At 36.0% G+C, this 26,676-nt stretch overlaps 1 protein-coding gene across 2 annotated transcripts in view; it reads left to right on the forward strand.

The window, feature by feature from the left end:
* The window catches only part of COP1 (COP1 E3 ubiquitin ligase), a 245,375-nt gene that overhangs the window by 44,464 nt on the left and 174,235 nt on the right, over positions 1 to 26,676 (forward strand). For both annotated transcript variants that reach the window (XM_082703978.1, XM_082703979.1), the window contains exons 6-8: positions 1,272 to 1,340; positions 17,844 to 17,903; positions 19,637 to 19,713. In XM_082703978.1, coding sequence (XP_082560104.1) covers positions 1,272 to 1,340; positions 17,844 to 17,903; positions 19,637 to 19,713 — 206 coding nt within the window. The remainder of the gene's footprint in view (positions 1 to 1,271; positions 1,341 to 17,843; positions 17,904 to 19,636; positions 19,714 to 26,676) is intronic.

Genomic DNA, 26,676 nt, shown 5'->3' on the forward strand with positions numbered 1-26,676 from the left:
ACAGCCCAACTGCAATGAAAGGACACCCCTGTAGCAACACACATAGAAGACACCCCGAAGCACTATTTTCTGGTGAAAAAGAGACATTGCACTGCAGGACCTCTTCTTCATAAAGCCACTACTTTTAAGTGTGGGAGGCGTAGCTGACTTTCCTAACACATAGACACAACAATGGACAAAGTGAGGAGAGAGAGGAATATGTCCTAAGTGAATGAGTGGAACAAAATCAGAGCAAGAGACCTAAACAAAATGGAGATAAGTAATATGTCTGATAGCAGATTTAAAGTAATACGCATAAAGATACTTGCTAGAATTGAGAAAGGGGTGCAGAACCTCCATGAGATCCTCCAACAAGAGATAGGAGACACAAAAAAGAACCAGTTAGAGCTATTGGACTCATTAAATGTAAATAAAAATAGACCACCTGGAATAAATAGCAACCAATAGGAAGTAGAAGAACAGGTTAGCCACCTGGAGGACAGAGTAATGGAAAGTAATCAAGCTGAGCAGGTGATAGGGGAAAAAATATGTAAAATGAGAATAGATCCAGGAAGTCAGAGAGACTGTCAAGCATAATAGTCTCTTGATAGGTATCCCAGAAGGAGAAGAATGAGAAAAGGGGACAGAAGATTTGTCTGAAGAAATAATAGCTAAAAACTTATTGAATCTGGGGAAGGAAAGAGAAATCCAGATTCAGGAGGCACATAGAGCCCCCAACAAAACCAACCCAAAGAGGTCTGCACTAAGACAGAAAGTAAATAAGATGGCCAAAAATAGTGATAGAGTATTTTAAAGGAAGGAAAGAGAAAGGAAAGCATGACATGGAAACCCCATATGGCTGTATTTCTTAAAATTAGTTTTAGTTTTGGGGAAAATGGCTAGTTTTTTTTTGTTGTTGTTGTTGTTGTTGTTCCTTAAAGATTTTGTTTATTTTAGAGAGAAAGAGAGAGGGAGAGCACACATGGGAGAGGGGCAGAAGGAAAAGCAGACTCCCCACTGAGCAGAGGGCCTGATGCTGGGATCCATCCCAGGACCCCGGGATCATGACCTGAGCAGAAGGCAGTCTTAACCAACTGAACCACCTAGGCGCTTTAGCTTGATTTTAAAAATGCCAGTTAAAAACAGTTTTTAATCAGGAAAACTGATTAAATAGTAGTAATAGGCTAAATGGATGCATGAATTTGCTTCATACTGGTTATACTGTGGTTTTAAAGAAAACTTTGAACTCGTAGTTATATTTTTAAAAGAACAATTATAATTTTCTATTATAGGAATCACATGCAGCCCAACTACAGATCCTTATGGAATTCCTCAAGGTTGCAAGAAGAAATAAGAGAGAGGTATATTATTTTGTATGTTTTACATAATGTCTCATTTACTGTTGCTGACTGTTCCCATTTTTCCCCATTTTTGTAGAGGCATTTCATGCTAAAAAGTTCATTTAAACACTTAAAAAGTGTTTAAGTTGTAGGCAGTTTTCTAACTCTTTGTATTTTAACTTCTTTTACCTTAGAACTTGATACTTTAAAAATCCCTTTTTGGAGATGTGCTAAAAAGTTTTCTGTAGGATTGAGTACAATGACTTACCTCAATGCAGCAAAAAATAGAAAATGGAATTATCAAATGACAGCCTACCCTTCACCCTGAAAAGAAGATTTAGGAAACTTTAGATAATATAGTCTCAAGTAGAGAGTGTTTCAGATATTTCTTACAGCAAAAATGCATGCTGGGGGAAAATGCAAGTAAAAATATAGCTACCTACTTAAAACCTGGAAAGCGTAAGACATGAAGTATACTGAAAAGATAATTTTTTATTTAATAATCTTATAATCAGAATGTTCTAATTTAATGTTCATAAAATTCCTTAGTCATTTCAGACTTGTACAAAATATGGGAAAATCAAAGGCAAAATCCTGTGCTACGGGGACAATGCTGATATAACTTTGAAAGCAGTTTTATATTTAAATTCCTAACTGTCACAAATCTCTTAAATTTTTATTTTAGGTTATCTAATTAGGTTGTTTTTTAGTCATTTAAAAAATATATAATGTGCTAATAAAAATATATAATGTGCTAAGGTCTAGGCTGTCTATTATTTTTGAAAATAAAAAGATGAGAGATGTCTTTATATTGATGAAGTACTATTAGTGTACATTATCAGAACCTTTACATTACCTTAGTTTGGTATTTCCCCTTTTTGATTATTCGTGATGTCTATTTTTTTAACTGTTTCATACTTTGTTCCAATTGGATTTTTCTGTATTATGATATTGTTAACAGCTAAATATTCTTTACATGGTTTATGACTGTTTTTCTCATCCTTAAGCTTTGCTGAGCTAATAATTTTGATTTTACTGTATCTACTGACAAAAAGCATTATCTTCACTATAAATTTAAAATTTCTTCCTCCCTGTTGCTTCTTGGCCTTTTGGCTAAGATCAGGTGTAAAATTTATTCCTCTCATTTTTTTTTTCTTTTTTTGGGTACTTTTTCAACTTTGGTATGTGTAAGAATCACCTGAAGATCTTGTTAGGCCCCATAATCTGCATTTCTAGCAAGCTTCAGGTGTTGATATTTTGGGTCCTTGGACTACATTTTGAATAGCAAAGCTGAAAATATTATATGTACAAATAAAATTACTAATTTAATATGTATACTCAACATCTTTTTGTTGTACAAAATTCTTTAGAGAAGTTATGGTTTTTCACATTTCATTCATACCTCCCAACTTTAAAACAGAATGAAATTGTTTTGTAGTAGTTCCATATGCTTCTTTCTGCCTTAGACTTTCAACTCATTGAAAGTGGGATTAAGTACATGAGGAATTACCTGATAATGGATGAGTAAATGACTCAATTAAGTGTATAGTTGAAATATGAGGATGTTTGGGGTTTAAATTAAATGGCTGGTCATTATCTGTGTCCTGTATTATTTAAGGTTTTCATTAGCCCCTGAGGTTTTTCACTGCTTTTGTAGGGATGTATTAACGCTTGCAAAAAATTGTTAGAGTTGAAAATGTCTCAGGTAATAAGGATACAGCATGTAGCTCCAAAAAAACCCCTGAAGATTCTGAGATTAATAACCTTACTAGCAAGCTGATGAGTTAGCCTGTTATAGTTTCACTTGTGCTGTCTGTTCCATGAGACTTCTGGGCTGGAGATAGAGGACTTTATTATGGCACATCTGGCACAGCTGCTGCATGTTTGCATGTTTTCTCTGATCCTCAAGTCCCAAAGGGGAGATGTAGAGATGGGCTCAAGTGAATGCTGCACATACATAGTGGATTTATGTAATGACAAAGGAACTCGGAGCTTAGAAATTCCCAGTCTTTTAAAGGGATCTGCTGGAAAACCAGTTTAGTCTTTGCCCTTCAGGGAGATACCATTTTTATCATATTGATCAGAAAACAAATCTGTCCTTTGTCCTGGAAAGTCACCATTTCCATCTTGCCAGGGTGTTTGCTTTAGAAACATCCTTGAAAAGTAATTCGGAACAAAAGCTATGACAGCATGTTCTGAAATGGGAGAGATCAATAGAGAATTGTTTCCTAGTAATTAACTCTTCCTAGTGATAGGAATTTGTCCTTTCTCTGATGTGGTGGCTGATGGCCTTGAGTAATACCTTCTAAGATACTGTGTTTGATCACATAGTTCTTAGTATCAGTGTTTCTATATTTTATTCATTAAATATCTGGGTTAATTGTGCTATAGAATTTTGTAGCTTAACTTTAGTTTTATCCTTGTGATTAAATGATTTCTTTTCCCCCCTTGAACCATATTTTCTAATGGTAGGCAATTTAACCAAGAAGTGCACTAGTTCTTAGTACTTCTGGATATTGGTGCCTTTTCTATTCACTGATTATATTGTCATTAATACATTTTGGTTTTCTTTTTTTTTAATGTATCCATGATTGAGTGATTTTGAGTATTTTGTATTTAATTATATAAGGGACTGAGGAGCTAGGTTAACAAAGGTTTAAAAATTTAAAAATTTAGTGCTAGGTTAGCAGACTTTATCTTTATTTATTTATTTATTTTATTTTAGCAGACTTTAAACATTTCTAATTTTTAAAAACATTTAAAAATTACTTTGAATTTCATGAACTTCTTCATAGTTGGAGTTAGGTACAGTAGTGCTATGTAATCATAATAAACTTTAGTCTAGGGGTGCTTGGGTGACTCAGTCAGTTAAGCGTCTGACTCTGGATTTTCGCTCAGGTCCTGATCTCAGAGTATGAGATCCGGGTGGGACAGGCTCTTCCATGGGTGTGGAGCCTGCTTGAAATTCTCTTTCCCTCTCCCTCTGTTCCTCCTCAACCCCTTCCTTCCACTTGCGTGGATTTTTTTCTCTCTCTCTCTCAAATAAATAAAAAAATAAACTTTAGAAAATTAGTTGATTAATACCTCATAATTTAGTACAGACAATAAAGTGACTATATTTTCTTGCATATGTTATTAAGTATTTGCATGCTTAATCCTCAAAATAAATATAGTTGTTAGAGCTCTTATCTCCTGTTGTATAATTTTTACTTGAATTTATTCAAGCAAAATATAGGCTGACCAGGAGGCAGACTACTACTTTTGAATTTATTTTTCTAAGATTAGCATTCAGACATTGGAAATTAACTTTGTGATCTTAGACTTAGTTTTTATTAGGGTTATGATGGGTATTGGTTTAGATATTGATATATATCAATCTAATAAATTAAATCTTCTTTTCATATTTAACATAGTTATTTACTTCAGTATCACATCTTGCTAGTCCTTTTGGGCTCTTAGAACCCTACATTTAATTTTTGAATTATTTTCCCCTACTGACTCTTTTTCTTTTCTTTCTTTTTAAAGATTTTATTTATTTATTTGACAGACAGAGATCACAAGTAGGCAGAGAGGCAGGCAGAGAGAGAGGAGGAAGTAGGCTACCCGCTGAGCAGAGAGCCTGAAGTAGGGCTTCCTCCCAGGACTCTGGGATCATGACCCGAGCTGAAGGCAGAGGCTTTAACCCGCTGAGCCACCCAGGGGTCCCTCTTTTTCAAATACGAAGAGAAGGACACACAGTTGTAGGCATTTGTATTAGTAATCTATTATTGTGTAACAAATTGTGCTCAAATTTGATGACTTAAAAATTGAACATTTGGTATCTTGGGTCAGGAATTATTGTACAATGTAACTGAGTGCCTTGGCTCAGAGTTTCTACCAGGCTACAATTAAGGTGTTGGCCAGGGCAGCAGTTACCTCAAGATTTGACCAGGATAGGAACCCTTCCAAGGTCACCCACTGGCTGTTAGACAAGAGATACCAATTTCTTGCCACATGGACTTCTCCATAGATAGCTTTCTACATGGCTGCTGGCTTCTCTCACAGGGAACCAGTGAGAAAGAGCATTTTGAAGATAGCAGTTTTATAATTTTTGTAACTTCACCTGCTATTTTCTGGTCATTGGAAGCAAATCATTAAGTCCAGCTCACACCAAGAGAGGGAACTGCATGTGTGTCTGTGAATATTAAGTGGGAATCTTTGGAGGTTATCTTAGATCCTGCCTACTATAGCATTTAATAAGTGTATGTATTTAAATGAAAATGTCATTCTTTCTTCATGGTTTGATTGAACAAAGGAGCTTTGGGTTTTCATGTAAAAGCCAGATTTGTACTAGCATTTAAACACCTGTCATATATTTAATTTGATTTAATTTTGAAATATACTTCTGGATATTTTTACCTGTTTACTGTAGTAGGATAGTTTTGATAAGTCTTGGTTTCCTTTTGGTTTTGTATGGAATTCCAGTGAGCTAATTTTACAGTTTTTTATATGAAAGAAAACAAGAAAAGACCATAAAACAAACTTACAATTTAAAGATTTATGTAGAGTGACCATTCATGTAACCACCATCCTGATTTAAGAGTCACATTATTACTGGGACTCCCAATGTTCCTGCATAACCTTTCCAGATTATAGCTTTCTCTCTTGCACGTTGGGTGGTCAGTGGTCTGATATTTATCACCTTCCTGTTTTTCTTTATTGTTTTGAAGCCTAAGTATTTATTTATTTATTTAAAGACTTTTTTTTAACTTATTTGACAGAGAGAGAGAGATCACAAGTAGTCAGAGAGGTAGGCAGAGAGGGTGGGTGGAGGGAAGCAGACTCCCTGCTGAGCAGAGAGCCCGATGCGAGGTCTGATCCCCAGGACCCCAAGACCATGACCCGAACCAAAGGCAGAGGCCCAATCCACTGAGCCACCCAGGCACCCCGATGCCTAAGTATTTATAAGTTGTTTTTTTTTTAACTTCAATATATTTATTTCTGCAATTTGTAATGTTTGTTCTGTTCTTCTCTGACTCAAGGTTATGGCTTATCCATATTGTTATATTTGGCTGTCGTTGGTTAGTTTTGTGTATAGTATTTTATTAAATGAATATACCCCAGTTTTGTGGTTGTTGGACTTTTGGGTTCTTCTCAGTTTTGGCCTATTCACAAACAGTGCTGCTATCTTGTGTATGTACCCAGGTGTATGTATGCATATGTAGCAATGGTATGTGTGTAGGAGTGGGATTGATGAGTCATAGGACACATCTTTAGTATATAACAAACTGTTTTCCTGAGTAGCTGTAGTAGTTACTCTTCTTACAGGTGTTGTATACATGTTGCTTTCGCACTGTATTCTTGCCATTACTTGGTATCACAATAGACTTTCTTAGTTTAGCTACTCTTGAGAGTATGTATTGCTGTTTCTTTGTGGTTTTAATTTGCATTTCCCTAATGACTAATGAGGTTGAACATGCTATGTTTTTTGTTTGCCATTTGGATTTTTTTGTGTATGTATAAAGTACTTGTTTAAAGCTTTTTGCATCTTTTCTACTTAGTTGATTTTCTTAAGAGTGTTGTTTATATAGTCTAGATAAAAATTCTTTGTCCTCTTTATCTTCAGCAAATATTTTCTTCATCTAATTGGGATATTTCATTATCTTAATGATATCCTTGACCAATGAAGTTTCTGTTTTTAGTAGAGTTAAATTTATTGGTCTTTTCTGTTATAATTAGTGCCTTTGTGTTAGGTAAGGAATTTCCTACTTGAGGTCATGGAGACATTTTGCCATATTAAGTACTTGAAGCTTTATTTTTTTTTAATCTTTCACATTAAGATTATAATCTGCTATACACAATTTATTATTGTATATAATGTGAGAGATAGGCAGCTTTTCAGATGGATATCTGGTTGTCCAAGCATCCTTAATTAAAAAGCCCATCGTTTTCCTATTGCTCTCAAGCACCATCTTTGTCATGCATAATGTGTCCATATATGTGAGGGTCCATTTCTAGGCTCTTTTTTCTGCTTCACTGGTGTATTTGTCTATCTTTTTGGCAAAACTACATTGTATTAAATATTAGAACTTGAAGTTACTGTTCTTCTTTAGCAAATTCTTGCTATGTATGGTTCTTGTTTCTGTATAAATTTTAGAACCACCTAGTACATTTTCATGGTAAACCTGCTGTGATTTTTATTGATTCCATAAATCAATTTGGGAGAGCATATCTGTATATAATATTGAGTATTCTGACCCATGAATGTGGTATTTCTCTGTTTATAATTAGGTCCTAAGAATGTCTTTCAAAATTTTGATATTTTTCAGGGTATTATTCTTACATATCTTTGTTTTAGATTTGTTCTTAGGTCTTCATCATTTTTTTAATACTATTATAAACAGTGTGTCTTCGATTTCAGTTTCTTACTGTTTGTTGCTGGTATACAGAAATACCGTTGATTTTTATAAGATAATTATTTTGTATCCAGCACCCTTGTTAAATTCTCATTAATTCTGGTTATTTGTAGATTCTTTTATGTCTTCTGTATACACACCGTCATCTGCAAATAATAACAGTTTAGTTTCTTTCTTTATGATCCTTATATCTTTTATTTATTTTTCTTGTCTTACTCTGCTGGCTAGGACTTCCGGTACAATGATGAATAGAAGTGGTGATAGCGGGGCATCCTAGTCTTGGTGCTGATCTCAAAGTGAAAGCTTTCGACGTGTCACCATTAGGTATGATGTTTTCTGGAGGTTTTTTTGTAGGTACTTTTTATCTTTCAAGGAAGTAAGTTTCTATTCCCAGTTTCCTAAGAGGACATTTTTCCTTTTAATCATGAGTGGGGATTGCGTATTTTTCAAAATTTTTGTGCATCTGAGGTGATACTTACTTTTTAAAAAATTCTGTTAATGTGAATAATTACATTGATTTAATATTAAAAGGTAAATCAGCATTACACCTAGGGTGACCAGCCATCCTGATTTGCCCAGGCATATTCTAGTTTTATCACTGAACACTTTGCATTCTAGGAAACCCCACCAGGATGGTTGTTTGCACTACTTGTATTTCTTGTGTAAACCAAACTTGGCCATGGTGTTTACCTCTATATTGTTTGGTTTTCTAATACTTGGCTTAGGATTTTGCATCTATTTTCATTAGTGACATTGTGCTGTAAGTTTTTTCTTACACTGATCTTTTCCAGCTTTGCTATAAAGATTGTTAAAATGATTTGGGGGGGGTTGTACCCTCTTTCTGTTTTTTGGAAGGATTTATATAGTCTAGGAAGGGTATCTTTGCTGAATGTTTAAAGATTTTACTGAAGAATCTCTTTGGATTTGTTTGCTTGCAGAAAGGTTTAAACTATTGATTCACTTACTGCAGCACTTATGTGCTTATTCAGTTATTCTAGAACAAAATAACTTACACAACAGTTGTGCTTATTCAGTTTTTGTTAAAAATATCACCTGTGACATGTTATACTTTTTCTAGGAGTTGTCTATTTCATCTAAATTTTCCTCATCTTATTGGCATATTGGTTTTGATATTAATTTTTTTAAAGATTTTATTTATTTATTTGACAGAGCTCACAAGTAGAGAGGCAGGCAGAGAGAGAGAGAGGGAAGCAGGCTCCCCGCTGAGCAGAGAACCCGATGTGGGGCTCGATCCCAGGACCCTGAGACCATGACTTGAGCCAAAGGCAGAGGCTTTATCCCACTGAGCCACCCAGGCGCCCCAATATTAATTATTTAATATTAAGTTTTTACTGATATTTTTCATTCCTGACTCTCCTTACTACTGCTTTGTCTTTTCCTCTTTTTTTCTTGATCAGGTCTTGCCAGGGATGTATCAGTTTCAATCAGAACCAACTATTGTCATTGTTTATCGTCTCTGTTTTTAAATTTTTTTCCATTTTACTAATTTATGCTCCTTACAATTTCTAATGTTCTACTTTGGTTTTATTTTATTGTTCCTTTCCTAATTTGTTAATTTGGATATACATATTATTATGCGCATTTTTTTTCCTAATACAAGGATTTAAGGCCTTTGCATCTAATGATTTTAGTATGGTATTCTGTTTGTTATTCCTTAGTTTAAAAGAATTTCTAATTTTCATTATAGTTCCTTCTTAGGCCTGTAGGTTAATTAGATGTAAACTTACTACTTGGACATCGGGATTTTCTTGTAGTCTTTCTGTTGTTGATTTCTGTTTTAATTTTGTTGTCAGAAAATACTCTGCTTTTTTCCTTTGAATATATTTGCACTGTAACTTGGTGGTTAGTTAAATTTTGAAATATTTGTGTTGAAAAAGAATGTGTTTTCTACAGTTGTGTGCTGCCATATAAAATTTTTAAATGTATCATGAAAATTTTCTGCATTTTTACTGGGTTTTGTTTCCTTGTTAGGTGAATTACTGAATAATTATATTTGAGGTGAGTTTCTTCTAGACAGCAGAAAATTTTTTTATTCACTCTGCCAGATTCAGCCCTAATATTTTACATTTAATGTAATAATTTAATGTGATAATTATTACATTTAATATAAATATTATGGCTTGAGCCTACCATTTTATTATTTGTTTCATGTTTATTTTCTATTTTTTTGTTTGTTTGTTTGTTTTTAATTTTTTATTTATTTGACAGAGACACACACACACACACACACACACACACACACACACACAGTGAGAGAGGGAACGCAAGCAGGGGAAGTGGGAGAGGGAGAAGCAGGCTTCCCGCTGAGCAGGGAGCCCGATGTGGGGCCCGATTCCAGGACCCTGGATCACGACCTGAGCTGAAGCCAGATGCTTAATGACTGAGCCACCCAAGTGCCCCAGGACCTGGAACTCTTTTTTTTTTTTTTTTTAAAGATTTTATTTATTTATTTGACAGAGAGAAATCACAAGTACACTGAGAGGCAGGCAGAGAGAGAGAGAAGGAAGCAGGCTCCCCGCTGAGCAGAGAGCCCGACGCGGGACTCGATCCCAGGACCCCGAGATCATGACCCGAGCCGAAGGCAGCGGCTTAACCCACTGAGCCACCCAGGCGCCCCTGTTTGTTTGTTTTTTTATGGGTTACTTGAATGTTTTTTAGAATTTCATTTTTACTTATTTATAGTGGTTTTGAGTACATTTCTTTATAGATTTTTAGGGGTTACTGTAGATATTACATTATATTTATAACTTATCACAGTATTGTTGACTTCTACTTACATTTGCTTTTAAATAAGCCATCTCATTGTGTCACCTGTAGTCCAGTTTTTTCCTTTCTTCCTTCCTTTCTTTTGGTCTTGCTTTTTTTGTGCTTTCTTTTCAACTTAAAAAAAAAGTTATCCTCGGAGGACTGAATAAAGCTTATAATTAAGGCTGCCTGACATTACAGAATTTAGGTGTTCTAAATATGTCTATGTTTATGAGGTAGTGGTATGGTAAGACTTTTTAGTTTATACTTCATATGGCTAAATGAGCTTGGCTTTTGGTAGTAACTCGTAGAATGAATGTATCTGTATATGTATGTATGTGTATATATATTTAAAGACTTCTTTTTTTTTTTAACAGAAGTTTTCAGTTCATAGCAAAAGTGAGAAGAGGGTACAGAGATTTCCCATGTACTCCTTGCCCTCACATTTGCAAAACCTCCACCATTATCAGCATCCCTCATGAGAGGATTACACTGTTATAACTCATGAACCCACATGATAATAATCACCCAAAGTCTGTAGTTTACTTTGGGATTCACTCTTGTACACGTACACTTTTGTACATTCTGTGAGTTTGGAGAACTGTTTAATGACATGTATTCATCATTATAGTGTCATATAGAGTATTCTCAATGCCCTTAAATTCTTCTGTGCTCCACCTTTTCATTCTGTTCTCTATCTCCAAGCCCTGGCAGTCACTGATTCTTACTGTTTCTTTGGTTTTGCCTTTTCCAGAATATTGTAGGATTGGGAATTATACAGTATGTAGCCTTTCACATTGGCTTTTTTCACTTAAAAATATGGCTTTAAGTTTCATCCATGTCTTCTTAAGTTTTTAGAGCCCATTTCTTTTTAGCACTAAATAATATTCCATTGTCTGGATGTAACACTGTTTACCCTTTTCCTACTGAAGGGCACCTGGGTTGCTTCCAAGTTAGTATTCCAAGTTATGAATAAAGCTCCTATACATATGGTTTAGTATAGACACACGTTTTCAGCTCCTTTAGGTATATACCGAGGAGTATAATTACTGAGTCATATGCTAAAATTATGTTTACTTTTAAAAGAAATTGCCAAGTTGTCTTCCAAAGTGGTTGTTCTGTTTTTCTTTCCTGCCAGGAATAAGTGAGAGTTCCTGTGGCTGCACATTCTTGTCAAATTGGGTGTTGTCATTGTTCTGGATTTTGGATTCTTTAATAGATATACAGGGGTATCTCATTATTGTTTTCAAATATATGTTAAATTTTGCTACTCTCTTTTTTTAACTCATTTTTCTGAAAGTATACCAGTATTCTTTTGTTCAGATTTGAATATGTCAGATGATTGAAATAGTCTTGGTGGCTACAATTTATCCTAATTATATAGGATTATATTTTAAAAAATTTAAAAAATATTTTATTTATTTATTTGAAAGAATGCATGCATTTGAGAGAGAGCAGAGTGGGGGGAGAGGCAGAGGGAGAGGAAGAAGCTGATTGCCCACCGAACAGGGAGCCCTAACATAAGCCCAATCCCAGGACCCTGGGGTCACGACTTGAACTGAAGGCAGACGCTTAACTGACTGAGCCACTCAGGCATCCCTAATTGTATTAGCTTTTAAAAAACAAAATTCACACCCTAAGTTTAATACTTTAGCATATTTTTCTCAAATCATGAGCACAGGTCAGATAAATACGTATCAGTGATACCTGTGTGCAGCAAAGTAAATGTCAATAAAAGGGGGCTTCTTATTTTCAAATTCTTTTACATTTTAGTCTTCTGGAATTCTGAAACTTCACTTTTTTTTCTTTTCTTTTCTTTTTTTTTTAAATTTAGAGAGAGATTGAGTGTGTATGCAAGCAGGGAAAGGGGCAAAGGGTGAGAGAGAGAGAATCTTAAGCAGGCTCCATGCTGAGTATACAGCATGATGCCGGGCTCAGTCTCTGACCGTGAGATCATGACCTGAGCCAAAATCAAGAGTCGGATGCTCAATTGGCAGAGCCATTCAGGCGCTGCTGAAACTTTACCTTTTAAATTTGAATGTTTTTAAAATTTTCTCTTGGGTTTTGGCACATCATGCTGTGTTGAGAATGGCCTTGCTATTAATATAGGCTAAGGGTTGAGCTTCAAGCATTTCTCCATCATATGTATTTATTATTATTTTTAGTAACCCCCAAACTCCTGAGGATATGGTCTAGGGTGGTTTTGGTTATTATTCCCAGGTAATGATCAGTATTCATTCAGATACTGATAGTTCATCTTTGTAGACTTTCTTCGTATATCCAAAACATTTTTGGACTCCGATTCATGCTTTTATTCTAGATGCTGCTGCTCGCAGTTATGAAACATGTTTGAAGGGTGAATTTAGATTAATTCTTCTTTCCACTTCCTTTAAATTGTTTGCCTTTGTCTTTCTTCTCTTTTATAGTACTATCATGTCTTGCATTGGTGCCTGAAATGACTTGCTTCCCTTATATTCATCACTCTGCTCTTACACTTCTGGCCACCAGATGTGTGAGTGATTTTTAAAAAATGTATTTATTCAATTTATTTATTTGATGGATAGAGATCACAAATAGGCAGAGAGGCAGGCAGAGAGAGGGGGGAAGCAGGCTCCCCGCTGAGCAGAGAGCCCGATGCGGGGCTCGATCCCAGGACCCTGACACCATGACCTGAGCCAAAGGCAGAGGCCCAACCCTCTGAACCACCCAGGCGCCCCTGTGTGAGTGATTTTTGCACTAAGCAATTCGTTAGTTCTGTGTGGACACCAAGTGAGTTTCCCCCAGTTCAGTTCAATTCTGATACTTTTCTACCTGGTGTTTGCCTCAGAGTCCACAGGTTAATGACTCAGTCTTACAAGGCTGATGCCACTTCACATCCTAAGTGCAAGTCCACTTTGTCACCTGTGCTTTGGACTGACTATAAATTGGAGGTTCCTATGACCTCCTCTTTGGGTTTGATAATTTGCTAGAATGGCTTACCAAACTCAGGAAAACAGTTACTTGCTGGGATTCCACTTCATTATAAAAGAATATACAGCTCAGGAACAGCTAGATGGAAGAGATGCACAGAGCAAGGTATATGAGAAGGGATGTAGAACTTCCATGCACTGTCAAGGTGTGCTACCCTCTCAGCACCTCCATGTGTTCACCAACCTGTATGGTTGGTTCCCTTGGTAACCAGCCCTCATTTGGGGTTCTGCAGGAGCCCTTAGCCACCAGGCATGTCATTAAGTGGACGGAAACTTAACATCAAGGGTTTTAGGAGCTGTGGACAGGAGCTGAATGAAAACCAATTATATATTTTTTATTATAAATCACAGTTATCACAGTGCCCTAATACTTAGCTAAGCACCCTTAGAATCTCATTAAATACAAATGCCTCAGATTTAGTATGTGCTAAGTGATTTCCATTTCTCTAAATTTTAACAAATGTTTTTTTTGTCTTGATACTTTTCCAGACTTTTTTACATAGGTACGTTGCGTCATCTTATGTTCTCTATCTATCTTAGGGCAGCATTTATATCTTACTAGTTTTATCCTTTATTTTTTAGATCTTATAGTATTTTTATTTTTATATTCCCTGGATTTTTGTTCATCAATAAAATTATTTTCAAAAAAATAAGTTTACCTCATGTAAAGCAACATCCATATATAATAGTAGATGTGTTGTCCAGCATAAGCTTTGGGGGTACTAAGGGTGGGGCATTATCCTCAGAGAATAGGGCATTAGAGTTTACTATTTTGGGATTTCAGGTGATATTGGAAAATTTTCTCTGGTTTTTCAAGCTCAAAACTGGAATGAAATTATTAATATGATCTTAATTATGTATTATGTATCACACCAGTGATATTGGCTATCTCTGGATGTTGCTATTATAAATGTTGATTTTATCTTTCCTTTAAATGTATTTTTAAAAACAGTCATATTAAAGACTCTAAGCATTTGTTTAAATAAGGATTTGAAGAATGGAGCATTTCAAGGTAATTGATGAAAAAGGTTAATTGGTGATCATGGGATGCTTTTCTGAGTTAGAGATTAGGATCGCTGGTGTTGAAAATATGCATGAACCGAAAGGCAAAAGACAAGGGGTGTCAGTGATGGTAGGAAATGACTGGGATGTTTTGTAGATGGCTAAGATCAGGAGAGTGATTTCACTGCTTGGATTGAGCCAGATCAGAGTGGTTTGGAGTGGAAGACTAATTTTTGGAAATGGACATGGGCTGTGAGAGTATTTATCAGTTGATCAGTTTTTATTTGAAAGAGTTCAGAGACAGACTGTGTCTTTGAGGGAGAGCAAGGTTTTGGTTAAAGTGGGAATATGGTGTGAAAATTTTAGGGTGCAGAATAGTTTATTAAGCTGGATGGATGTAAGAGTTGAAAGCATTTGACAATGCTAATTACTTTTATTACACTCTCCCCCCATTTGTCCACGGTTTCTATAATAGTATGCTGTGTTGTCTTTTGGTTTTGTGGCTACCATTTTGTACTTCTTGATAGTTAATGGAGAACTGCTCTTTCTTTCTTTGCCCATCTCTTAAAACATTGGTGTTCTCCCTACCATCTTGCTTTTTATTTATTTTTTATTTATTTCTCATTTCTGCCAACTGTACTGGTGACATTGGATGATTTAATTATCATAGCTTTAGATTTATTATTCTTCTTTCTCATAGCTTATATGTCTTTAGTGTATTATTTTTTATCCTGTTTATTCTCTTTCCTCATGGTTTTCCCTAGCAAAATTCTGTAAGTCCTTCAAGGCTAATTTACTTTCATTTCATTTACTTTCAGATCTAACTTCACTTACCCAGTTGCCTCTCTCCTCTTCTCTCGTTTTCCATCTAGGTTAGAAGCAGTCTTACCTGAAATTCTGTATGCATACCACCATCATAATATTTACTATGATATTTCAGTTGTTGGCTTACTTGTTAGTTCTCTTCCCTGGACTGAGTTCCATGAGGGCAAGGGCTATAGTTTTCTTTTCTTTCTTTCTTTTTTTAAATTAACATATAATGTATTATTTGTTTCAGAGGTATAGGTCCGTGATTCATCAGTCTTACACAATTCATAGCACTGGATATAGCACATACCCTCCCCCATGTCCATCACCCAGCCACCCTATCTCTCCCACTCCCCTTCCCTCCAGCAACCCTCAGTTTCCTGAGATTAAGAGTTTCGTATGGTTTGTCTTCCTCTCTGGTTTCATCTTATTTCATTTTTCCCTCTCTTCCCCTGTGACCCTCTGTCTTGTTCCTGAAATACCTCATATCAATGAGATCGTATCATAATTGTCTTTCCCTGATTGACTTATTTAGCTTAACATACTACCCTCTAGTTCCATCCACATTGTTCAAATGGCAAGATTTTTTTTTTTTAAATGGTTGCATAATATTTCATTCTTTATCCATTCATCTGGACATCTGGGCTCTTACCATAGATTGGCTAGTAGACATTGCTGCTATAAACATTGGGGTGCACATGCCCCTAGGACTATAGTCTTCTAAATCCTGTTCTTCCCACTGCTTAGTAAAATGCTTATTAGCACTGGTAAATATTTGCATTAAGAAGTTACCAATTGTACTACCAATTATGTATGGATTGTCATAGAAGAGAAGGTGCTAATGTTAATAAACCTTAAAAGTCTGTTTACCCTTTCTGGTTATGAAAGAAATGAAAAGTTAAATAATGAGGTACTGTTTTCAGGAAGTACTATAGCATAATGAGTAACAGCAGGAATTCTGGAGCAGAGGGACTGCCATAATTTGAGTACCATTTCTGCCACTTAGATGCTATATGATCTTGGTCAATTCACCTAACCTTTCTGTGCTTTTCATTTTCCTAATGTGTCATAGTACCTATGTCACATCTTATGATAAATACTACACAAGTATTCATAATTGTTATTTTACACTTTAAAAATTGGTTCAATGTATTTGGTTTAGATTAAGACAGCCACTTATAGATACTGGTGATAGAAATTTAAATTTGTGTAGTGTTTCTGGGAAGCCATTTCATATAGTGAAGCTTTCCTAACTCTATTTTTGGTTGAATAACTCCATTTAAAAAAAAATTATTTGTTTTTAAGATTTTATTTATTTATTTGACGGAGAGATCACAAGTAGGCAGAGAGGCAGGCAGAGAAAGAGGAGGAAGCAGGCTTCCTGCTAAGCAGAGAGCCCCATTTGGGGCTCGATCCCAGGACCCTGGGATCGTGACCTGGGCCGAAGGCAGAGACTTTAACCCACTGAGCCACCCAGGTGTCCCGAATAACTTCATTTTTAATAATCTTTTAATAAAAATTGAAATGCAGCCTTATGTTCCAGAATTACTCAGGCAACAACTTAAATCTCTAGTAAGATGATAATGGTTAAATACATTGTTGAGGGGCACCTGGGTGGCTCGCGGGTTGTCTCTGCCTTCAGCTTGGGTCATGATTTCAGGGTCCTGGGATGGAACCCCACATCGGGATCTTTGCTCAGTAGGGAGCCTGCTTTCCTCTCTCTCTCTCTGCCTGCCTCTCTGCCTATTTGTGATCTCTGTCAAATAAATAAATAAAACCTAAAAATAAATAAATAAATAAATAAAATGTTTAAAATAGATTGTTGAATATGATTCAGCAATTAAAATGTTTGCATTTTAGTGTCGTAGGAAAATGTTATGATGCACATAGATAAGATATCAAAGACAAAGCATTATCTTATTTTTTAAAGATTTTATTTATTTGACAGAGAGAGCAAGCTTGCTTGAAGGATATTGTGTGCACAGGCAGGGAGAGGGTTAAAGGGAGGGTGAGAAGCAGACTCCCCGCTGTGTAGGGAGCCTGATATGGGGGATATGGGCTTGATCCCGGGACCTTAGGATCATGACCTGAGCGGAAGGCAGATGCTTAACTGACTGAGCCACCCAGGTGCCCCAGATGAAGCATTATCTTAAACATGTCTTAAAAAATGCTCAAGAGACAAATGTTAAGATGTTAACTTGTGATTGCTTTTGGCTAGTGGGATTTAACCTCTGTGGAACTAATTTCTATTTTAAAATGGAGTTAATAGCTGACATGCTGACATTAATTGCTACCAAATGAGGTAATTGGAAAGTCGTTGTATGTTTCCTATTTTTATTAAGTCACAGTGTCAGTTTTGTTGATCATTTTTATCTGAATAATGAATAAAGTCATTAAGTTTCTCTGTATTTCTTAACATAGACCTTGCAGCTCTTTTTGTCTGGAGTTTTTCATCCCTGCAGTCTGTTGTTACTGTCCAATTTTCTAGAAATTATTTTCCAGGTGTAAAGTTATTTTATGATCACGGTGATGCCAGTGTGATTTGGTTTAAGCTTTTTATCCCCCCCTCTCTATTTTGTCTGCAGCAATTGGAACAGATCCAGAAGGAGCTGAGTGTTTTGGAAGAGGATATTAAAAGAGTGGAAGTAAGAAATCAGGAATTTCTCACATCTCTAGCAATTTTCAGTTTCATGAAATTGTCACTTTCCCTTTAAATTACTGCATTGAATTTATGGGATTTGTTTCCACTATATAAAATGTAACAGATGTTACTTAAATTTTAATTCAGAGTGCATTTCTGTAGAAAAAGCGTTCTGAACACTTTATGATAAAATGTATTCTAAATTTGTTTTCACTGCTTTATTGCCATAATTATTCTTGGGTAGATTGAAAAAAATCATTTAATTTTCTTGGTATGGTATCATAGTAACTTAAAACTAACACCCACAAAACCCTCCATTATCATTAAAATTACAATGTCACAATTCTTTTACTAAGTAATTTTTTATGTATCTACTGTGCTAAGGTTAATTCACAAAGAGTTATGAAAACACGTGAATAATAATCCAGGCATTTATAGTATAATATAATTTACTTATGGAAATCAATAGGAAGATCTCTTGGAGGCTCATAGGCTATTATGTTGTGATATTCTGAGCTTCATTTAAATTTAGTGTGTGTTTTAAACTGTTCACATGTTGTAACGTTCTTTTGCTGATATGTAGACATGTAAAATGATCTTAAGTTTAATATTTTGTGGAAATTCATTATCCCATGTGGCATTCTTAACTTGTTACTACTATGCTTATGTCCCATGTTGGCTGTGTTACTGAACTGAGCTTGGATTAAACAGACGTAATTCTACCCGATTACGTATCTTTAGTGGCATTTTAAAATTTCTGCTTTCCCATTGATCAGAAAAGCACATAAAAAAGGCCAGGTTGTTGGTTTGATTCAGAGGTGCATAATTTATGCAATAATAGTTGATTAAGCGACTTCTCCCTTTGAGGTAGTGCGTTAGACTTTAAGTCATTTTATTTTATTTTATTTCAAGATTTTATTTGTTTATTTGACAGAGATCACAGGCAGGCAGAGAGAGAGGAGGAAGCAGGGTCCCTGCTGAGCAGAGAGCCCTAAGTCATTATTTTAAAATGGTAATAATATATGAATCAGGATGACTGTTACTTAATGCTTTCAGAAGATTTTTTTTTTTTAAAGATTTTATTTATTTATTTGACAGAGAGAGATCACAGGTAGGTAGAGAGGCTGGCAGAGAGAGAGAGGGAGAGAGGGAGAGAGAGAGAGAGACGCAGGCTCGCCTCCGAACAGAGAGCATGATGCGGGACTCGATCCCAGGGCCCTGAGATCATGACCTGAGCCGAAGGCAGCGGCTCAACCCACCGAGCCACCCAGGCGCCCCTCAGAGGATGTTTTTAAAGTAAACACATACCCTGTTTGTCTAGACTTCAGAGAGCTGAACCTAATGCTTCACGTACCATACTCTCATAGTTATCTTAATATTTATCAATGGGTTCTCTCTTGGATTAATGGTTAGCTTATTGTACAATATAGTACATCTCATTTGAAATATTTACATTTGTCTTTTTCTGCATTTGGTGGCTTCCTTAGTGATGAACAATATTTATTAAAGAATTTCTAGTTGTTTAAGAATGTGTACCATAGAAAAAGTTGTCTTTAAACTTTTAGATATCTTGCTTTTGTGCTCTGAGGAGAGGAAGCCTTGAGAAATAGGGATGTTGAGAAAAATGTGACTGATAAAAATCTAGGATTGGAAGGGAATGTAATATATCTCACTTACCTGACTTTACATATCTTCTGTTTGGAGTGTCCACTATAACTCAAATAATTGTGTTTTCAGGAAATGAGCGGCTTGTACTCTCCTGTCAGTGAGGATAGCACAGTACCTCAATTTGAAGCTCCTTCTCCATCACACAGGTACAAAGCTTCAAACTTGTAATTACTTAGGATTTATGTTGCAAAATGCACATATGGTACTAGTCCTTAGGGAATTTTTCCATGTAATATACAAAACCCCTGAGAAATTGCTTTTGGTCATGGTCTAGAAATGAGATTCAGATGGCCCATCTGTTTCCTTAATGCTTTGAATTTTCATGCCATGAATAGCAGAATATTGTAATACTGTGAATTCACTGTTGGATTAAAAGTTTGGTGAATTTCTTGAAATAATAGTAGCTTTAAATATCTTGTGAGTTAAAAGCAAATGACCTTAAAAGTCTATAATTTGAGACGATGAAAAATGGTAGGTAATATTAGGGAGAAATTTGATAAAAGTAAAACCTTGGGCTTTTCCCTTAAAAATTGGGTATTTTCTTCATTACTCTGTGCTCTTAATTTGTGTTTTCTTCTATATGCTCTGTTAGAACAGGGATTGTATTTGTCTTGTCTGTTATTGTTTCCTTGGGTTTTAGAGTAGCAGTCATGACTTGTTCATTAAGTATTTGTGAAGTACAGTAAATGTCCATGGTTCTTTTAGCTCTGAAGTTCTAGTTCATGAAATATATTCTACCTAAAATTGGAATTTGAACTTTCTGCTTGAAGTGTTCAAAGTAAGAGCAGTTTTACATGTTTTTATCTTGTTAATCCATTTAGGATAATGGCTCAGTGGACTTTTTTCAAACAACTAGTTTTAGAATAAGATGTGAATTCTTAGGCAGTTCAGTGCCACTACAAGTGATTACAGTAGCCTTCAAAACCTGTGTCAGTTTAGGAAGACTGTGGTGGATCTAGCTTGGTATGATCTGTGGAGAGAGGGGCACAGGGGACCTTCTAGTTAATGAAGGTTCCTGGGTATTTGATATTTTCCTCATTAACCATTTACGGAGAATCCTTGTGAGTTCTAGTGGATTCTAGAGTCATATTAGCCGTGTAATTCAACTTTTTTCCTTTATATTTTGTTTTCTTTAAAACACTTGGGAATGACTCAGTCTGTGGGATATTGTTACCTTTAAGTTAATGCTCACTTTCTGAAATACATGGAATCTTTGTCAGTGGAATCCTATGTGAGTGTATGCAGGTAAGCAAAAATTGTCATCTCACAAAATATTCACTGACAGTTCCCATTGTCCTCTCCCTTGTTTAATGGTAGCATTTCATTCTGTTTGTCCAGGTTTTTGTTATTCAGTCTCTCACTGGTGGGTTTTAGTAACATGTGACAATTCAGTATTATATTAATTTAACTGGCTCTATTTATTGAATGACTCTGATATGGGCTAGGCACTATTGTATTTGTTGGAATATAGCTGGCATAGTCCCTGCCCTTAATGGAGCTTACCTTTTAGGAGGTGTCTGTGTGAGGCTTGGGGAGATAAATATATGATGTAGTAGTAGTAGTATAAAGTATGTAAGTAGTACATTAAGAAGAAAAATTAAACATATTAGGGGTTTGCTAAAAAGATCAGGGCATATTAGGACTGGAAATAGCATGTAGTTCTAGTCAGTTTGCATACTCAGGCTTCTCTGGGAGTTAACATTTAAGCTGACTGATGAATGAAGTGTAAATATTATAGAAAGTCAGGGCCCCCAGGATCCATAGTCAGTTGATTGTCCCACTGTTGGGTTCTGCTCAGGTTGTAATCTCAGGGTCATTATTAGAGTGAGCCCCTAGTCAGACTGCCCTGAGGGCAGAGTCGGTTTAAGACTCTTTCTCCCTCTCTTTCTGCCCCATTTCCCCAAAACTAAATAAATCTTTAAAAAAGAAAAATCATGGGAGAGTTTTGAGCAGGATCTGATTTAGATTTTAAAATGTTTATTGGGCTACCCATGTGGGGGATAGAGAAGAGTCTGTATTCCAACCCTCTGCCGCTGAAAGGGTAGTAAAAGTTAGGAAGCAAGTAGAGTCTAGAAGAGAGGAGATCATGTCTTAGATTAGGATTTTATTGAAGGAAGAGATGAGAAATGGTTGATTATAAAATAAAATAAGCAGGGGTATCTGAGTGGCCCAATTGGTTAAGGGTCTGCTTTTGGCTCAGGTCATAATCCCAGGGTCCTGAGATCAAGTCTGTCATTGGGCTCTCTGCTCAGTGGGTGCTCTGCCTGCTCTCTCCTCTTTCTCTCTCTGTCAAATGAATTCTTTTTTTTTTTTTTTAAATTAACAGGTCTTACAAAAGATTCAGGATTTCATAAAGTCTATGAAAACTTTGTCAGAGAACTGCTAAAATCCTACGCAAAGCTGTTGTCAGATAAGGTTCTGGCTGAGTTAACTTGGTAGTTGAAGAAATGAAAACAGGCAAACATAGGACTTAAAAAGTATTTTGATATTTTCGTGGAACAAGTAATTTGAATATCAAGGTTTGAGAGAGACACTTGGGAAAAACGATGTAGCCCTAAAAGACTCTTAGGAAATGACCCTTAAGATTAAGATGTGAAATTAAACATGTTATGTTATACTATCAATATTTTATTTTTCTTTATTTTTAAGAAATAGTATGTAGTTCCAGTCATAGTAACTTTGTTCCCCCATAATTATTAACTTGATTATTTAAATGTAAGACAGTTTTGCTTTTTGTTATTGCAGTTATTCTGTAATGAGGACCTCTTTATAGGTCTGGTCATTGAATTCCTTACGTAGATTCTAAGTTAATGATTGGATTACGTATTTAAATGAGAAGAAAAACAAAAGACATGTAACTATTTTCTCTAACTCTACTCTCCCTAGGATTCTATCTTCTGTATACCATGATTAGTTCTAATTTTCATATAGTATGTATTCTCTTTCTGCTGTTTAGACCCTCACATGGAATCTAGCAATGGCTTTTTAACTATCCTCTTGCAGTGCATTGCCAGAAATCTGATCATGTTTCTTTCCTGCTTAAAAACCTTCAGTGGCTTTCCACTGCATGTAAGTTGGTTTAGATTCAGCTCATGCATGGCCTTCCGTATCTTTTTATGTGCTTTGGAATTAAATTTAACTCCTGAAACAGGATGTTAAAATACCTTTACTTATACCTTGTCCCTTTTGCCTGGAGATTTCTGGATTCATCTCTTACATAGTTCTCCCTTCCCAAAGTGGCCCTCCCCTCCCCCCATTGCCCAAGAATCCAACCAAGGGTAAATTCTTCTCTGTTCTTTTTTGATAGACCATTTCCCTAAAGACTGAAGGGGAGAAATGAAGGAGGCGATAGAATTAAACACTTAAAACAAAATGTATTTATTTTGTTCACTGTAATTCTATGACTTTAGTTTTTCTTAACTCCTTAATTTTTATATGAGCATTTATACAGGTTAGGATTTAAATTTGCTTTTTTTTTTTAAGATCTTATTTATTTATTTGACAGAGATCACAAGTAGGCAAAGAGGCAGTCGGAGAGAGAAGGGGAAGCAGGCTCCCCACTGAGTAGAGAACCCGACGTGGAGCTCGATCCCAGGACCCCCGGGATCATGGCCTGAGCTGAAGGGAGAGGCTTTAACCCACTGAGCCACCCAGGCACCCCTAAAATATATTTTTGATTAGAAGTATATATAACCTTGAATTTTATTTAATTTTTATTATTTTGTTAGCTTTTGACTGAAGCGTGACTTTTAGTATACTTAATAATTAAACTTATGCAATCTTTAAAAAACAACAGAACAAAAGCTGTTAGCCAGGCTTCATTAGAGTGTGGTTGAAGGGGAGGGAGTTGGTGTGTGATATTTTCTTCATAAAATCAGTTGAATTTTTTTTTTTTAACACTTTGAAACCTTCATCCATTACAGATTTCTCTTATCAGAATTAATTTAAGCTGAAGATTGCTGTTTTCAGGGCTTTTTTCATTCTGCTTTAGATTATGAGGGAGGAAGTCTCCACAATTCATAGTGAGCTGCAGTTTGTACTTTGGTGTTGCATAACTATATGTGTCAAATTATGAGTTAGAGAATAGTAAGCAAGCAGGTCTTTTTTACTTTTTGCCAAATGGGATTGGTCCTTTTATCTGGTAGTATCAGCATATCTATCTTAATATACTCTTTCAGAGGATTATTAATATATGATATAAATATATTATTAATATGCACTGAGGAGGTTGCCTGGGTGGCTCAGTGGGTTAAGCCGCTGCCTTCAGCTCGGGTCATGATCTCAGGGTCCTGGGATCGAGTCCCGCATCAGGCTCTCTGCTCAGCGGGGAGCCTGCTTCCTCCTCTCTCTCTCTCTGCCTGCCTCTCTGCCTACTTGTGATCTCTTTCTATCAAATAAATAAATAAAATCTTTTAAAAAAAATATGCACAGAGGATATTAATTTTTAACTTTAACTCAAAGTATTAAAATGAAACATTTGTTCAGATTTCTTCTTGATAAAGATAGAGATGATTTTTAGGTTAAAACATTCTTGGACCAAAAAATCTAATATCTAAAATTTAGATTTTAAATCTTTTTTTTTTTTTTTTTTAATTTTATTTATTTATTTGAAAGACAGAGATCACAAGTAGGCAGAGAGGCAGGCAGAGAGAGAGAGAGAGGGAAGCAGGCTTCCTGCGGAGCAGGGAGCCCGATGCGGGGCTCGATCCCAGGACCCTGAGATCATGACCCGAGCCAAAGGCAGCAGCCCAAACCACTGAGCCACCCAGGCGCCCCAAGATTTTAAATCTTTTTAAAAGCCATGATCAGTAATTATGCTTGTAAATTTTTAAATGCTTCTCATTCATGTGTTTTCTGTCTTAGAAATGATTGTGTTAAAATTCTTTGTCTTGGGTGCCTGGGTGGCTCAGTGGGTTAAGCCGCTGCCTTCGGCTCAGGTCATGATCTCGGGGTTCTGGGATCGAGTCCCGCATCGGGCTCTCTGCTCGGAAGGGAGCCTGCTTCCTCCTCTCTCTCTCTGTCTGCCTCTCTGCCTACTTGTGATCTCTGTCAAATAAATAAATAAAATCTTTAAAAAAAAAAAAATTCTTTGTCTTTAAGCAAGTATTTCAGAATCCTCAATTTTTAGTCTCTCGCTTTTGTGTTTTCAGAACTTCAAATAACTTAGTTTGGAGATAACGTATTAGTTTAAACTTCTCTATCTTCTTAAGGTAGATATGCTTTAATGTGATCCAGATAGTTACTGGAATTAAATTTGCAGAATAACTTTTGTCTTCCTATGATAAAATAATAAATACAGTGGAAATACAGTAAATAAAATTTTCTGACTTAGACTCTCCAATCCTTAAAATCCTTTTACCCATAAGAGAATTCTTCTTTTTTTTTTTTTAAAGATTTTATTTATTTATTTGTTAGAGCACACACACGCACAAGCAGGAGGAGCAGTAGGCAGAGTGAAGCAGGGTCCCCACTGAGCACGGAGCCTGGTGTGGGACTAGATCCCAGGACCATGGGATCGTGACCTGAGCTGAAGGCAGATGCTTAACTGGCTGAGCCACCCAGGCATTTCCCATAAGAAACTTTATGTTAATCATGAATTTAATTAATTTTTTTGAAAGACATATTTAATAAGTTTAAAATTTGAATTGTTAAGGTTGTCTGTCGTGTAGAAGAGGGAGGTTTATAAAGAAAAAGGAGGTAAGACTTTATGGAAGACACTTTTGCTTTTATTTAACTACTTTTAACAGATGTTTTTGAGACTTACCTTTAATTTGTGTTTCTATTGACAAAGGTCCAGTTGTATCAAAATGTAGTCATAATAGGAAGGAAAAGCAAAGGGTCATTTTATCAATGTTAAAATTATCTATTATTAAGAATATATAGGGGCGCCTGGGTGGCTCAGTGGTTTGGGCTGCTGCCTTTGGCTCCGGTCATGATCTCGGGGTCCTGGGATCGAGCCCCGCATCGGGCTCCCTGCTCCGCAGGAAGCCTGCTTCCCTCTCTCTCTCTCTCTGCCTGCCTCTCTGCCTACTTGTGATCTCCGTCTTTCAAATAAATAAATAAAATCTTAAAAAAAAAAAAGAATATATACATAGCATTGTGAGTTAATACTTTGTGAATTTTATAATTTGAGTAAACTAATGAAATTCAAGGAATTTGGTATTTCATAAAGGGTGTGGACTAGATTATGAAATTCTTCTTTAGCTCAACTGTGTCAGTGAACGATTATGTTTACTTATGCAATTATATTTATCTACAGTCATAAAAAGAAAAAAACTGTGTGGTGGTGGGTGGTGGTTTTGGATGGTCCTGAAATCAGGACCTCAACCAAAACCAAGAGTCAAATGCTTAACTGACTGTGCCACTCAGGTGCTCCCCCCGCCCCATTCTTAATTCTTGTATATTATGTCTTTGGCTGGATTATGACCCGGTGTTAATGGATCTTTCTTCAGATATTAATGCTTAAGTTCTTGGTACTTTTGGCATTTATTATTAGTTCAGTTGCTTTATTTTACTTGGGGAGTCGAAATTTTCTTTCTTTTTTTTTTTTTTTTTAAGATTTTATTTATTTATTTGACAGAGAGACAGCGAGAGAGGGAACACAAGCAGGGGGAGTGGGAGAGGAGAAGCAGGTTTCCAGTAGAGCAGGGAGCCTGATGCAGGGCTTGATCCCAGAATCTTGGACTCATGACCTGAGCTGAAGGCAGAGGCTTGACTGAGCCACCCAGGTGTCCCAGGAATTGAAAAATTTTAATTAAAAGATTTTATTTATTTATTTAGAAAGCTGACCAGTGTGGGGAGGGGCAGAGGGAAAGGCAGAGGGAGAGAATCTTAAGGAGACTATGTTCTGAGCGTAGAGCTCAACACAGGGCTTGGTCCCATGACCCAGAGGCTTAATCAACTGAGCCACCTAGGCACCTCAGGAATTGAAATGTTTTTGTGGTCAAGTCTAACTCTAATCCTTACAGGTATGTCTGTAGTTATCTGTTTTAAACAAATCTTCCTACATAAACCTAAAGAGGTTTTATTTAGTCTAAATATTTCCTTTATTCAAGAGGGAAATTGTAACAATACAGGAAATTCTCCACACACAGGCTGACACTTTATTC

This window comes from Mustela nivalis, assembly GCF_964662115.1.
Source record: "Mustela nivalis genome assembly, chromosome: 16".
NCBI lineage: Eukaryota > Metazoa > Chordata > Mammalia > Carnivora > Mustelidae > Mustela > Mustela nivalis.